The sequence below is a fragment of the Triplophysa dalaica genome, chromosome 3 (assembly GCF_015846415.1).
Source record: "Triplophysa dalaica isolate WHDGS20190420 chromosome 3, ASM1584641v1, whole genome shotgun sequence".
Taxonomy (NCBI): Eukaryota; Metazoa; Chordata; class Actinopteri; order Cypriniformes; family Nemacheilidae; genus Triplophysa; species Triplophysa dalaica.
The window spans coordinates 14,389,779-14,404,612 of NC_079544.1; the positions used below are offsets into that span (position 1 = coordinate 14,389,779).

A 14,834-nucleotide genomic window follows, 5' to 3' on the forward strand; every position below is an offset into this window, starting at 1 on the left:
CAAAGCGGCGTTCGTAACAAAATTACATCCCTAATTCTAACAAATTAGATGAGCTGTAAAAAGGCATCTAATTCAAAGATTCTTGGAATCGCCCCAAATCCTCTCATTATAGGGTATTACCAATAAACCGGACATGAATAGAAGGCCTAACGTTAACGTTACATACTTTTATTTTAACAGATTTTTGTAATGTTTGCAAAGGGAACAGTAGAGTGATTTGGCCTGTTTTTGAAACCGATAATTTGGTAGACCAGAACTGTTTGCACTTAAAAATTCCGCGGACACTCACAGAAAAAAATGCCTAAATTGTTTCATTACCATTAAATGTGCATTTAAGTTAACGCTACTGTATTATAATTACTATGCAGTTGTGACCTGAGATGTTGCAAGTTTTGATTGTGTGAAACCATACCATCTTAGCAGGTCACGTGGTAAACAGATGGCTAGGGGCAAGAGGATGCAACTATTAGTATCTATATACTAAACTGCAGTTTGCTGGAGTATCGGCTCACTACAATATACTACAGTCTACTATAGTAATTATTACATTATTGTAGAGTATTTTTCATGTAGGGAGCTAGAGCTGAAAGAGCTGCATTACTTAACTATATTGTTATAAGCCAGTAGCCTAGCAACCTTAACACCTACTTAACCTGCTGTTCTCCAAGGTATAAAGTGTCACTGGTGTCTTGTTAGTTTACATCATGACAGACAGTAGTATGAGTGTGTATTGCAAATTTCCATCCTGACTGTCAGGACTGAAATGATGGGACTTCATACTCCACAGGTTGCTCTATCATCTTGAAATCTGGTAGGCAAATATATTTATGATGATTCATATTATGCATTGTTGGATTTACCAGATGCTATTAATAAAAGCAACTTACAGTACAGATAAACATTTTATCAGTATGTAGTCCCTAGAATTAAACCGTGGTTTTGTAAGCACCATACTCCAACATTTTTACTAGGAGCACAGGTGATGTGTTATGTGACATTTACATGAGCAATGTATGTGTGCAAGCACTTGCAATTCGTTGTTCTGTTTTGTTTGAAAATATAGTGCAGGCTTGTTTAACGGTTATGGCTTATAGTAAAACAGATTATATTCACTTTATCTGAAAACTCTGACACCGTAAGCCAAGTTGAATGAAAGAACACATGAATAATTTCTATGGCAGTCACAGTTTTCCTGATAGTTTAATGGTTGTGTAAAACGTGTTTTCTTTTATCCATCACACACTGCTTATCAGTACTTTTAACATTAAGTGCATTTATGAATTTACTGCCAGTTCTTAGAAAGCATATGGAAGGTGTAATGTGTGTATAATGTAATGATATCTTGCTATTGTGTTTTAATACAAAAGAGCAGTAGCATCCAGTCACCATGTTTGTCCAAGGTGAGTGATTATCTAAATTGGTATTATTTATATTATTTTAGTACAATAGGTTTTCACCGAAGGAGTAGGAATAGATAAAAGGATTGGTGTGCATTAATTGTTCTATAGAGTATAATATACAGTTCTTATGCTTGGGTGACTGTACATTATTACATTTATTATAGGCTACACATACTTAACCGATTAATGAATACACCTTAAATATTGAAACATTCATCAGTGCAGACCTGAAATAATCATACACAACTATTACAGAATGCAATTGACCAACCAGAATGTATTATAAGAGAAGTCTTGTAATAATAATAATTATAATATGAGTTTGAGATTATATAGATCAGTCCTTGTAACACTGACTGTTGATATATTTGTTAAAAATATGTTGTTTAAAAATACGATGTCTGCCGCAACAGTCACAATATTCTGTTCTATGACAAAGTCATTTATGCGCTACTCTGCTGCACCCTAGTGAGCAAATTAAGTTTCTCTATTTCAATCCTATTTCAATTTTCTTAAATGTAGCTCAGCCAGAAGGTGCAAATGTGCCACCTGTCAATGTGCCTGTGACACCAGGTGAGTGTTAAATTTTCCTCTACTACACTGATTGTGCCCGATTATACCCAAAATGTTTCCCAGCTAAATGAGTACATACTTCCTGTGTAGCCTGATGACACAAATGGCATGCTTAGGCAAATAAGGTAAAGTGTGTACTTTATTCTTGGTCACATATGCAGCCAAAAATAGTGTGTTATATTTTGTGTGGAGGGGGGAAAAATAACTATTTTATTTCATAAATGCATATTGGACTTTCTTTTATGTAGTTTAGGCCTAATTTTGTTAGGGTTAATGGTCAAGATTATGGGATGTTCTTAAAATAAATCAATAATCAGACATTTTATATTACATATTACATGTTTCAAATAGGATGTTGTTGCTATATTATGATGTATTGTACTTGTTTTCTAAAAGAACAAGTCCATGTGGTTTCCAGTCGTACTTCCTCTATCCATATTTAAATGAGGTTAAGTTTCCACCACCTGTGTAAAAATGTACAGATAAAACCATTTCAGTTCAATTTTGCTATTTTCAAATGGGTTGCTTCCGAAATCAACACAACAGGCTACTTTCTACCTATAGAGAAGAGCTTTGTCATTCTGCTTTTCTACATGTGATGTTATCAATGTTTCCCTTATAGTATATACCATTGGATGTCATACAAACAATGACGTTTACATCGCACCACCTGGTAAACACATATACAGACAATTAATTAATTAAAAGTTTTATGAGGTTCAGATGATAATGTTTCCATGGTCTATGTTTTTCTTGTCTGCCCAAGGTTATACACCACATCAGGTACCAATGACAATGCCAGTCATACAAAGACCTCCTGGTTGCCCACCAGGGCTGGAGTACCTGACCCAGGTATGACTCATGATTAGTCAACTCATGCTGGCATTAGTATCAGTAATCGGATGCCACTGTGGGCCTTCATAATTTAGCTCATCTTTCCCCTCACAATCCAACATAAATCTTACAAATCATACTTATTATATATATTTACTCTATATTTGAATGGGGAGAATGGATTTCTGCAATCTTATTCCTAACACAGGTGGACCAGCTTCTGGTACAACAAAAAATGGAAATAATGGAAGGTAACATTTAGCCATTAATTATTCAATTTCTGGGCTTGTGAATACAAATGGTTTCTCTTTCTCTCTAACAGTTCTTACAGGATGGGAGACCAATAATCAATATTTGGTAAAAAACAGTTTAGGGCAACAGGTATTCTTAGCGGCAGAGGATAGCGACTTTTGTACACGTATGTTGTGTGGACCAATGCGCTCCTTCATGCTTCATATCCAAGATAACACGGGACAGGAAGTCATGACTTTATCACGCCCCCTTAACTGCAGCAGCTGTTTCTTTCCTTGTTGCCTGCAAGAGGTAAAATACCACCTTAACCATGATGCATTTCTTGCAAAATATGTACTTATATATTTAATATATTTTTCTGTTTACATCAAATGAAAAGATGAGGGATCTTAGAAATATAAGAATATGATGTTTAGCTGTGGTTGCAGTATGCAGTGTTAACCTGTATGCATTTCTTTGTTCTCATGAAAACAAAGGAAGATACTAGAATATTTGGAGAATATCAGTAACCAAACCGATCTCACCCCCATTGACTCCCATAGTATTTATTTTTCCTACTATGGTAGTAAATGGGTGATGAGATCTGTTTGGTTGGACAGTCGTCCAAATATCTTCCTTTGTGTTCAGCAGAACAAATACATTTATTCAGGTTATCAACAGCTTAAAGGGGAATTTTATTGTTAATAGCATTTTATGATTTTATTAATCCTCACATTCTACTGATATTGGATTAATAACTCTAGTATATGGATATTATAGAATCTTTTTTTAAATCAAATTTTAACTTAGTACTTAGTATAATTAGCACATGGCTCTTCAAGACCCTTAACAGAACATAAGAGTTGACTGATAAATGTGTTGAAATGAATTAATACCTTTCAGCTTGAGGTTCAGACCCCTCCTGGCAGCCCTATTGGTTATGTAATCCAAATCTGGCATCCTTACCTGCCAAAGTTTCTCATTCAGAATGAGAGAAAAGAACCAGTTCTGAGGATTGTGGGGCCATTCTGTGACTGCAAATGTTGTTCTGACGTTAATTTTGAGGTAAATAATGCATTACATTGTCCTATCACATTTAGAAGGTACTTACTTAAGGCTAAGAAACTATTTTATGTAGCCTGCTTAGCTGCTTATTAATCTAACATCACTTGTTTATGATGGTAGGTGATGTCCCTGGATGAGACTTCAGTGATTGGTCGAATTAGCAAACAGTGGACGGGGTTTGAGGCCGAAGCATTTACTGATGCAGACAACTTTGGCCTTCAATTTCCAATGGATTTGGATGTGAAAATAAAGGCAGTTATATTAGGGGCCTGCTTTCTTATTGTAAGTGCAAAAATTTACGCTGTATTATTAGTCTCTCATGTTTTCCCAAGTGGTTGATATCTTTATGACAACATCATGTTGACCCTGGGACAAAATTTTAAATCAACAAATCAGATTTCAATTTTTATTTTAAATTGAATCTTCCAACCAGGATTACATTCTTCTGGACCATTGTTTTTCACTAATCATTTCCCTCTGATTTTAGGGTTAAGTTATGGTTAGGGTTGGGGTTTGGTGTGGGTTTAGGTTTTATTTTTAAAAATGTTGTCATTAGGTCAACAAAATATGTTCTCCTGAGGGAATAAACCACTTGGCAAAATCAGGTCGAGCTGTATTATTACAAGTCACTAGAGATTTAAAGGATGATAAAATAATACGATTTGAGATCATTCAATTCAATTTTATTGTTGTTTTCACAATACATTTTGAGAAGGTCCTTCCCATGTTTGCTTGAACTTGTAACAGCGTTCATCACGTGTCGCAACTGGAACGCCTACCATCATTGCTGGATTACGGTTTACCGGTTATATATTATATACATTGTATAGATAGAGATGGCGGGGATTTTACCTTCCCAGTTTGAGGCCTAGTCTGACGAAGAAACATTCAAAGACGATAGTAGATAATAGATAGACAATAATAGATTTATTAGACTTAAAATACCCGAGTTCATACCTAGATAAACAAACTGGTATACCCCAGAAATAACGGTACATGTTCATGTTATATGCATTTGCTAAACACAGACATAAGGGACCAAAATATTTCTTGAAGTTCAGACAAAAGTAAATAGTCACATCTACAGGTTGTGATTTCGTGGAGCTAACAGGTCCAAATAAGGTTGGTATTTCCCCCTCTTTCAAGGATAGTCGTTTAACATATCCTACAGTGAATGTGTCAAGATTATTGAAACAATCTTTGGTGATACGACGCGCGCACAGTAAAACCCTGGGGTTATACTCCTTTGGTGTCATTTGAAAATGAATTGTAACCATTGTTTCCTCAGAAGTTCTTCCTTTGTTAGTTTAAGTAAGACGGACTGAGTTTCACAACGTAGAAGACAGGTTTTAGAATGACACACGCATCACGTACGAACGGCAGTGTTTTTGCGGAGGAGAGTGAAGTTTTCACGGCAATCCCAGCAAAACGTAGGCGGGGACTATGTCTAGTGATGTAGATATGCGGCGGTACTCTTTCGTGTCTCGTTTGCATGATTCAGAGTCGACTACCATTTTTACAAGCCAATAACTTTGTTATTTATTCACCTTCGGACTTACAACTTGGCAGACTGCTTACTTTCAAACACGGCAACATAACACACTGGATGAAATGTAATTTTCATGATATAATGTTATTTACTCTTTAATGTGATATTAAAGGATTGGGTTAGGGTTTTAATACATGAGATATAACACTGTTGTCTTATTTTTAACTTACAGGATTTCATGTATTTTGAGCACAACCAAAGGCAAGAATAAAATCATCCAGGAGCCTGCGGTTTCCCCAATTAAAATCATTATATTTGTTCTTTGAAAATGTATTAGTCTTTTAAATATCACATCTGAAAACTGAGAAAAGCATGGTCATAAAGGGTTTACTGACATCTATGATGTTTCCGCATGTTCTGTCCTTATTCCCCCCATTTGGATTTATTTACTTAACTATTTATCATAGTGAAGTATCTTGTAAACCCTTTCTGTATGGTTTTATTCGCCATTTTGCTTTGTTGGGTTGTGTCGTTATGAACAACACTAGAGTGAATATGTCTCTGTTCTGAATATCTCTTATTCTTCAATGGGAAACCCATACTGTAGTCTTATTTAAGTAAAGCAAACCTGTAAATGTTTCAGTGTCACTTTATCAGAGGACTATTTTTAGTCAGGCATGTCCTGCACAGTTGTCCTTCTTCTAAACTAAACTAGACACATGGGACTGCCACCCAATTTCACTATATAGCCTAGGCATGTTGAATTTATATAAGAAAGTGACTGTTACATTGCAAATTTTGTAAATGACAATTCACTAATGTATGACTATTTGTCTGGAATGTCTGTTAAAGAATAAATACAATTTCCATCACTCATATTTTTCCATATTTCAGATAAATATTTTTTCTGAGTAAAAAAAGGTGGAACTTCAGATGGTTAGTTAAGCCAGCACATTGAGGCTAAGAATGTAAATTGTAACAAAAGTTTCATTTCTTGCTAATTCTGTATTCAATAGAATCTGTGTGATTTGGTAATAGGCTATTGAAGTGCCTAAATATTGATAATGAAGCAAGAAGGAAATAACATCACCATTTGACTGAGCCTATTGATGCTGCCTTTATTGAAATATAGTGTGAAGTATCAAGTCCTTTCAGAACCAAGGCACATGTTCAATCTATACATAGAAACAATTGTTTAGTGTGTGCCTTTAATGGATTAAATATTTTCAAAGTCTTTCAATGATTAAACTTTATTAACAGAAAAACTAACTAGCTACACTTAAGTTAGGTGAAGTTTGGTGTCAGGTTTGAAAAATGTCAACATTAAATAAACATTGAAACATACAAGAGCTGTCACGTGTGACGGGGAGAGTCCAAAGAGAATAACTAGGCATTAACAAAAACAGGCTTTTAATAATAAATCCAAGCTGGAACAGAGACACGATTCAGTAGACACATACAAGATTCAGTAGATAAATACACGATTCAGTAGACACACGATTCAATAGACACATACAAGATTCAGAAGATACATACACGATTCAGTAGACACACGATTCAATAGACACATACAAGATTCAGTAGACGATTCAGTAGACGATTCAGTAGACACATACACAATTCAGTAGACACATAAACAATAGCAGACACATAAACAATAGCAGTAGCATAAACAATGGCAAACATCTAACTGAGGAAAACACAGGGCTTAAATACAAGGGAATCGCCATCAAGGGGAACTGCAGGTGAGGGACTAATAAAGAAATCAGACACAGGAGGAAAAATCACTTTATGTCCCATAAATTCTGCTTTGTTTAAAAATCAGTTTATGTTTTCTGCTACTGTAAGAATCAGTACATGTGTGACTATCAGAGAGATTTCCTTACTCCAGTTTCTCCAGTTTACATTGAGGATTCTCCAGTACATCACAGATCAGCTTAACTCCTGAATCTCCTACATTATTCTGAGACAGATGTCTCAGGTGTGAGGGGTTTGATCTCAGAGCTGAAGACAGAGCAACACAACCTTCAGCTCTCATATCACAACTACACAACCTGTCAAGAAATTAGGAAACACTCATGTGAGTTTGAAACAACATGAAAAACACATGCTGTTTCAATTGTTTATTTAAATACAGCTTGGCAAAATGATGTTCTTTATCTAGTGACTTTGTTTCAATGCTTGAAGAATTCTAAGTGTGTGAAAAATACAAACAGAAAACTGCATGACATCTGTAGTACTAAAGATTTGTGAGGATTTTATGAATAAACAAGTTCACACTGATCCGGATTCACGAATCCAAAATTGTAAATATAAAACATTGTGTTGAAATTGTTTCTTACATCCCTTTTGTTATAATCAGCTCGCGCTTTGACTCCATGGTCATTTCTGAAAGGTTTAGAAACACAAAGCGAGGATGCAGAGAGTTTCGCTTTAGAGTAAAGTAAAATCTCAAATAGTTTCAAGGAAGTCGAGATAGTTAAATTGGCCTGTTAAAAAGGTGGGGATGCTCTAAACACCTCACAAATCACATGGTGGCACCGCCTTCATTTCGAAAACATTGCTGTACTGTGTGTGATTTCAACGGATATAGGTATGGGCTGCCGCGTGTTATTAATACGCAATTGGTGCGAGTGGGCTGAGGTATAAGGTTACCCGCACTTCCGTATAACCGTAAGACAAAACGTTCAAGTCTTTGCCTTCTTTCCATATTTCGGATTTCTTTCTGCCGTTTATTCACTTTTTGCTTCATGCAAGGGGTGTGAACTCAACATTCAGAAGTTTGTTTCCATGGGAAGAAAACTCGTGTTAAGCGGAAACATTCATAGAGGCACCAGTTGCTGACAGAACTTAAGACACACAGCTCTCTTTTGTGTGAGTAACTTTAAAATAACTTTCTTTCTTTCTCATTTTCATTTACATTTACAATCTGACAAAATTTGAAACTTGAAAACAGAGGACCGCACAATATCTTCGACAGGTCAACAAGTTATAGTTTTTTTATAAGCCATGTTTTATATTTGTGTTTATCTACAATTGGTAGAAAAGGTATAGATAAAGTTAGTAATCACAGTAATTGTCATCATTTGTAACAAAAATAGCAAAACTAAGTGTTAGTTATATTAGTTATGATTTCTTTTCAGTAACGTAACTGTCCTGGTCTACATCAACTGCACTTCTATTTCTAATTTCTTATTCTTTTTATATATACACTAACATTTTTAATCAATTTTATTGCTGTTTTATTGTTTCTTAAAATCTAAAGTATTTGTGATCTTAAATCATTTGCATTTTAAAGATACCTCTTATTTCTTTCTGTCAATCATACTATGTAAAGCACTTTGAAATGCCCTTGTGTTTGAAATGTGCTATATAAATAAACTTGTCTTCTCTTGCCTTGCCTAATCGTAGCACTAAATATGTTTAAAAATACAAAACGTGCAATTGTTACTTAAAATTTGTATTTTACAATGTTTTATTTTACTTGTGTAATGTAGTCAGTTGAGTCAGTCACATTCATGAAATTCTATAATAGGCTCTTGTGTTATCTCTGGTATTTTTATCTGTTGAGGGGTTACTTGACATAAATGCATATAATTTACATGTTATTTTCTTGTGAGATACTAACGGATACTCCTTCCAATTAAATTTACATGTGATTTATATATTTCCTGGGGTCCAGCGTGCATTATTACAAAGAGTACACTGTGTATGTATTTCTTCAGTTAGGAAAATGGCTTTTTTGGTCTTATGACATACCAAACCTGAAAAGCATTGCGAAGAGAACATAGGAATATATTTGTATAACTTGTTTGTCTGGTTTATTCTGGCAGGAAATAGAATTCAGCCATCCACTATGGCAGCAAATAATGGTGAGTGTGTCAAATCTTTATCATCAGCAACTTGATCCTGACAGTTCTTTGTTATTTACTGCGGTTGTATGGTGTATCCCACAAAGAATCTTACCGTTTGCATTCACAGCAAACAAAGCTTTGTTTCTTAACTCCCAAGCTATAAGTAAATGTCAGACCAGCTGCACCCATGGTTAAAGAAAATAAAGTGGAAATGAAGTAATAAATTTCATGTTTCACATAAAACATTTAAGACATTATAGTTATCATTATATTCTGTTTCATTGACCTACAACCATGGGCAGTATATCCTGCCCCACCGTATGGCCCGGGACCACCCCTACCTGGACAAGGCAGGAGGAGCTCAGAAAGAAATTAACAATTTTGTATAGGAAAACAAAAGCTGTCCCTTTCTAATCTCAAGTTACTTATAAATAGTTAACCAAAAAGTGATAGTTCACTGTCATTGTACACAAAAGAGAAGCTTAGATATGTCAACAAACGCCTTTTTGCGTTTCCTAAAAGAAAAGTATACAGGTAAATTATGACAGAATTTATATTGATTGAATATCTTTAATATTTCCTTTATTTCCCTTCCTGCTTAAGTTCCCATGCCCAATCAGATTCCAATGATGCCAGTTCCAGAAAGACCCGCTGGCTGCCCCCCAGGACTTGAGTACCTAATCCAGGTAGAGCTTTTCAGCCAATATACACTGTTGGAAAATTATTAAGTTATCTTCTGCAACATTGGCGAATAACCCTTATCAAAAAGAAGTATACTTGAAAGTATACTATTTGAATACTGCTTGGGACTAAATTGGACCACTTTTTAGTTTATAGAAGTATACTCTTAAGTTTACTTTAAGTGTAACAGTAGTAAACTTTTGAGTACACAACAAGTTTATATTTAAGTTTCATTTTTACTAGAACTACTACAAGTAAACTTGCTGGTATACTGATCGCTTACTAGTTCAATACTTTTAGCACATGTTTAGTCTATGAAAGTACAGTTTGAAGTTTTCTCCCAGTATACGTGTAGGTTTTCTTAGGTGTACTGTTATTCTAGTTCATTACTTGTAGCACATTTATAAAAGTATTGAAGAGAACGCATATTATTAGTGTTTTAGAACGAGACCTATCGCGTGCGCAAACCGATTGCCTGTGGCTGTGTACTGGATTGCTGATTATAACGTTGTAAAAAACATTAAGGTTCTTTGACTGACCGATCAAATCGCTTGATAAGACGCAAATCATTATGGGGCGAATTGCTTTCGTATTGAATGTAGCAGTGACATACTTTCGGAAGAATTAACCCTAATCTTAACGGGCTGCATTTGCCCCGCGGGCTGCCAGGTGACTAGACCTGCACTGGTCGAAACGTGTTCCGAAGCATTGCCAAGTTGAAATGAGTCTGTCACGTGACCTGAGGAAACAAAGCATGGGGTTCAAACTCAAAGCGTGTCGATTGTGCTGTCCCACAGGAATGTTATAATTATTTATTTAATTTATGTTATTTTACGTATTGTATTTCTAATTAAAGTACTACTATTTAAATCAAGTGTACTTAAGAGTAAATTTAAGTATTTCTAAGAAGTACATAAGAAGTTTAAGTATACTTATAGCACACTTTGATAAACTTCTTTTTGATAAGAGAAGCATGTGTTGCACAATACATCATTAAATTATACAATAAATATCATGCTTCTTAAATGAATGTTGATACATGTTATGCACATTTTTGAAATAACAGAATGGGCAATTTTAAAGTGCTTTAATATGTTGCCATTGATATCCTTAAATATTGTCATAACTTAAATTCCTCTTCAATAATTCATAACACAGATTGATCAGGTCCTTGTTCATCAGAAAATCGAGTTAGTTGAAGGTAATGTCATGATCACTTATTTTCACTGATATTAATCGATTTTATTCATGCAGAGTCGAAGAGTATATAAACCAAGAGTTGAAACTCCAAGAGGCCGCCATTTTGGGGTGAAAATGCTTTATAACTGACATGGTTTCTAGCGAACCAAGGCTTTTGTCATCATAAAGAAACATCATTCAGGTTGAATTTCAAAAAGTAGAGCCGCTTTGACCCCAAAGTGGCGGAAATCGTCAGGCGCTGGTGTTGTAATGGAACGTTCTATTGAATTTCGCCTCTTGGTATATATTCGGTTGTTAAGTAATTTTTTAAGGAATACCATTTCCGGTATTTTTTCAATTAAAATGTTTAACAATTACAATGCCTTGATAAAGTAAAAAAATATTGTATTAAAAATAATATATTTTAGATGTGAATAAGTAAATATGCAGCACCTATAACTACTAAAAGTGTTGGTATTGTGGCATTTTTCACAGCTATATTGGGCTGGGAGACGAATAATAAATATATGGTGAAGAACAGCATAGGCCAGCAGGTGTTCTATGCATCTGAAGAGAATAACTGCTGTAACAGGCAGTTCTGTGGACCGATGCGCTCCTTCGTCATCCATGTTCAGGATAACATGGGACAGGAAGTTATGACACTCATACGACCTCTGAAGTGTGCAAGCTGCTGTTGCCCCTGTTGCCTGCAAGAGGTAATATAAAGCCTACATACTATATTTCTGTTTGGTAAATATTTGCTTGGGCAAACCGTTGGCTCAGATTTGTATAAAAACTTGTAAAAAAGAATGCTATTGTGATGGATATTTATTATTAACAGTCTAAATATCATTTGTTCATGAGTTGTGAATTGTATTAATGATTTGCTAAATTCTTATGGTGTAAATATTATTGGTTGATTAAGATTTTGTCCGAATGTGTTGTGGCATTTGTGTCTGCCTCACAGCTCGAAATCCAGTCTCCACCAGGCACCCCGATTGGATATGTGATCCAGGACTGGGATCTGTGTCTTCCCAAGTTCACAGTACAGAACGAGAAGAGAGAAGGAGTTCTGAAGATTGTGGGACCTTTCTGTTCTTTAAAATGTTGCGCTGATGTGAACTTTGAGGTTAGAGCCATATTAGATAAAAAGTAAATTATCATTTTTGCCGTGGTAACATTATTCTGTATTTATAATGTTAATAATGTATTAATAAACATCAAACATAAAGTTTGATGTTTCTTCCAGAGTTTCTTCAACTGTTCAAGCCTTAAGACATTGCAACATGCAATACTAAAGCATATTTTTCAGAGCCTACTAACACTAAACTATTGTACATTTGGTTTATAAAACAGGTGCTGTCCATGGATGAGTTAGCCAAGGTGGGAAGAATCTCCAAACAGTGGACTGGTCTGATGAGAGAAGCTTTCACTGATGCAGACAATTTCGGAATCTGCTTTCCTTTGGACCTGGACGTGAAGATCAAAGCTGCTCTTTTTGGAGCATGCTTTCTCATAGTAAGCAAGAAAGAGCCATTGCTCTCATATGTCATCATATTTCTGGTTGGACAAGTTTGTAGCAATGTAACTAACACCAGTATGTTCTTTTTCAGGATTTCATGTTCTTTGAACATAGTAAATAATGAATATACTGCTGGATATCATGCACTGTAAGTATTTAATAAGAAACTAAAATTATATTAAAAATTGTATTGCATGCTTTGTTTATACATGTATGTACGTTCTATTCTTACAATTACTTTCTGACTCATTGCAGGTTCTTCCTTGTAATCCTCTATTTTAAATTCTTCACTTCTAGATGTTAATTATCGATTCCAATAATAAACAACATAAGCACATGTGATATCGAACATGTTTTTTTAGAGAATCATAACATTATGAATTGTACAGTATTGTTACATTACCACTAGGTGACAGCAGTTACTTTTTTACTGACAGTTCTTAATACTAAAATGTCATCTTTGAAGCATCTGCCAAAATGAGTCAAGCTAATTTTATATTATAAACATGGGTGTTAGATACTGCTAAAGCAAAGAAATTGTATTTAAACAGATACTGTTTATCTTATTCTTCATTAGCCAATTTGCATTTTGATCATGTCTATAGATCTTCATTCATTCTATGTATAAATGTTTTTATGTCATAGATATTTTTTCTAACACCACCTGCTTTCAAAATTGTATTTCTTTTAAAAATGTGTTAGAAAATGATTGCTTACAGGTAAAAAGGTGATGGTTGTTATATTAAGCTGTTACCATAAACATAAAAATGCAAAAGAGACGTTATTCTCATTATTCCACAGAACATCTGCAGCTTCTTGTAGCACCTTCTGTCGGGAAGTCTCACAGTGCTCATTAACTCTTTTGTTATGCCTTTTTGTAGGTTAAGCAGACATTTGATAATGATGACATATCCTTTACTTTATTGTTTTTGAGGATTTATGTTGCTCAGCAACAACACTTTCCTCACAACTGTGTCAGAAGGTTGTTTGCTCCAACTATAAAATATTCAAAATGATGCTTAAAGGGGTCACATGACACGGCTAAAACAAATACTATTTTTAGTATTTATTTATTATTTTCTTACTAATTGAGATTTGCCTGTCCTCCTATTTCCTTATTTTTGTATTGTCCTTTTTTTTATATTAATATAATGCGGTGCTATTCCCTTTTTTAAAATAATTAGAGCCAGTGAGGGAGGGGACGCATCACCTCATGCAGAACGTGATTCATCTCCTGATAATGATGATCATGTATAGCCTATTAAAATTAAAGAAATATGAACCAATGCAGAATAAGAAAACGAATGTCATTCCTTTGGGCAAAAGCAGACGACTTCTCGTCAAAGTCAGCGCTCATGTTTCCAGAAGGGAGCTCTCAGAGAATAATCTCTGGGGAATGCCAAAGTTTTCTGAGGGAAAGAAAAATATTCTTGGGGAGACGCAAAAGTTTTGTAGGAACGCAAAAATATATAAAAAATATTTTCACTCCCTTTTTTCCACCATCTGTAGGCTATGTCCCTTCAGTGACTCAGTACCGTAAAGAAAACTTGCATATCAAAATTATACTAGCCTTACTGTTCAGTTTTAAGATAAACGCTTTCAATATGAGAGGATCCGCAAGCGGCCAGTGTCTTTCTCGACATTGCCGTACATGTCTTTATTGAACACTGTGTGGCGCGCTTGAGCATGCATGGCTTTTACAGTTAAAATGACATTTAAGTTTTGTTTTAGCATGATAATTTGACAAAAATAGTTTTTTGTGTTTTTAGTTGTCTAGTTTGAATGAAAAACCAGGGGACCCCCCAAGTTAACAATGTTAGACCTTATGAGAGGTCCCTAAAGGCTTATGAGGGGTCCGGGACCGCCCCAGCCCCCCCTCAATTCGAATCCTTTTTGTATCCCCTCTTCACCCCGGTTTTTACAAAGCTCATCACTCTGAAAATCCATGTGTGCAATGATTGGCAAGTTAACTAGTGCGTAGTGATTGGTCATTACTGCAAACGTGT

General features: G+C 35.1%; 2 protein-coding genes across 5 annotated transcripts; both read left to right on the plus strand.

The window, feature by feature from the left end:
* The first annotated feature begins 9 nt into the window (after positions 1 to 9).
* Positions 10 to 6,468, plus strand: LOC130417884 (phospholipid scramblase 1-like). 4 transcript variants are annotated; one of them, XM_056743723.1, is made up of 11 exons: positions 10 to 113; positions 421 to 811; positions 1,368 to 1,400; positions 1,923 to 1,973; positions 2,596 to 2,646; positions 2,740 to 2,825; positions 3,016 to 3,058; positions 3,130 to 3,350; positions 3,942 to 4,103; positions 4,224 to 4,385; positions 5,825 to 6,468. In XM_056743723.1, the coding sequence occupies exons 3-11, from the start codon at positions 1,388 to 1,390 to the stop codon at positions 5,861 to 5,863; spliced, it is 828 nt and encodes a 275-aa protein (XP_056599701.1). In that variant the 5' UTR covers positions 10 to 113; positions 421 to 811; positions 1,368 to 1,387; the 3' UTR covers positions 5,864 to 6,468. The 4 variants fall into 4 exon arrangements, with proteins under 4 accessions (XP_056599701.1, XP_056599702.1, XP_056599703.1 ...); XM_056743724.1 differs by having other exon boundaries at positions 14 to 668; positions 757 to 811; XM_056743725.1 differs by having other exon boundaries at positions 14 to 536; positions 788 to 811.
* Positions 6,469 to 8,153: 1,685 nt separating this feature from the next.
* si:ch211-71m22.1 (uncharacterized protein LOC100149582 homolog) lies at positions 8,154 to 13,607 on the plus strand. The gene is made up of 10 exons (XM_056744609.1): positions 8,154 to 8,265; positions 8,350 to 8,466; positions 9,426 to 9,464; positions 10,050 to 10,132; positions 11,286 to 11,328; positions 11,802 to 12,022; positions 12,274 to 12,435; positions 12,663 to 12,824; positions 12,920 to 12,976; positions 13,084 to 13,607. The coding sequence occupies exons 3-9, from the start codon at positions 9,449 to 9,451 to the stop codon at positions 12,947 to 12,949; spliced, it is 717 nt and encodes a 238-aa protein (XP_056600587.1). The 5' UTR covers positions 8,154 to 8,265; positions 8,350 to 8,466; positions 9,426 to 9,448; the 3' UTR covers positions 12,950 to 12,976; positions 13,084 to 13,607.
* The last annotated feature ends 1,227 nt before the right edge of the window (positions 13,608 to 14,834 follow it).

Coding starts and splice junctions, on each gene's coding strand:
- LOC130417884 (XM_056743723.1), top strand. Junction 1,974..2,595: donor CAATGTGCCTGTGACACCAG/GTGAGTGTTAAA, acceptor TTTCCCTTATAG/TATATACCATTGGATGTCAT. Junction 2,826..3,015: donor GGCTGGAGTACCTGACCCAG/GTATGACTCATG, acceptor TTCCTAACACAG/GTGGACCAGCTTCTGGTACA.
- si:ch211-71m22.1 (XM_056744609.1), top strand. Junction 11,329..11,801: donor GAAAATCGAGTTAGTTGAAG/GTAATGTCATGA, acceptor CATTTTTCACAG/CTATATTGGGCTGGGAGACG. Junction 12,436..12,662: donor GCGCTGATGTGAACTTTGAG/GTTAGAGCCATA, acceptor TTTATAAAACAG/GTGCTGTCCATGGATGAGTT.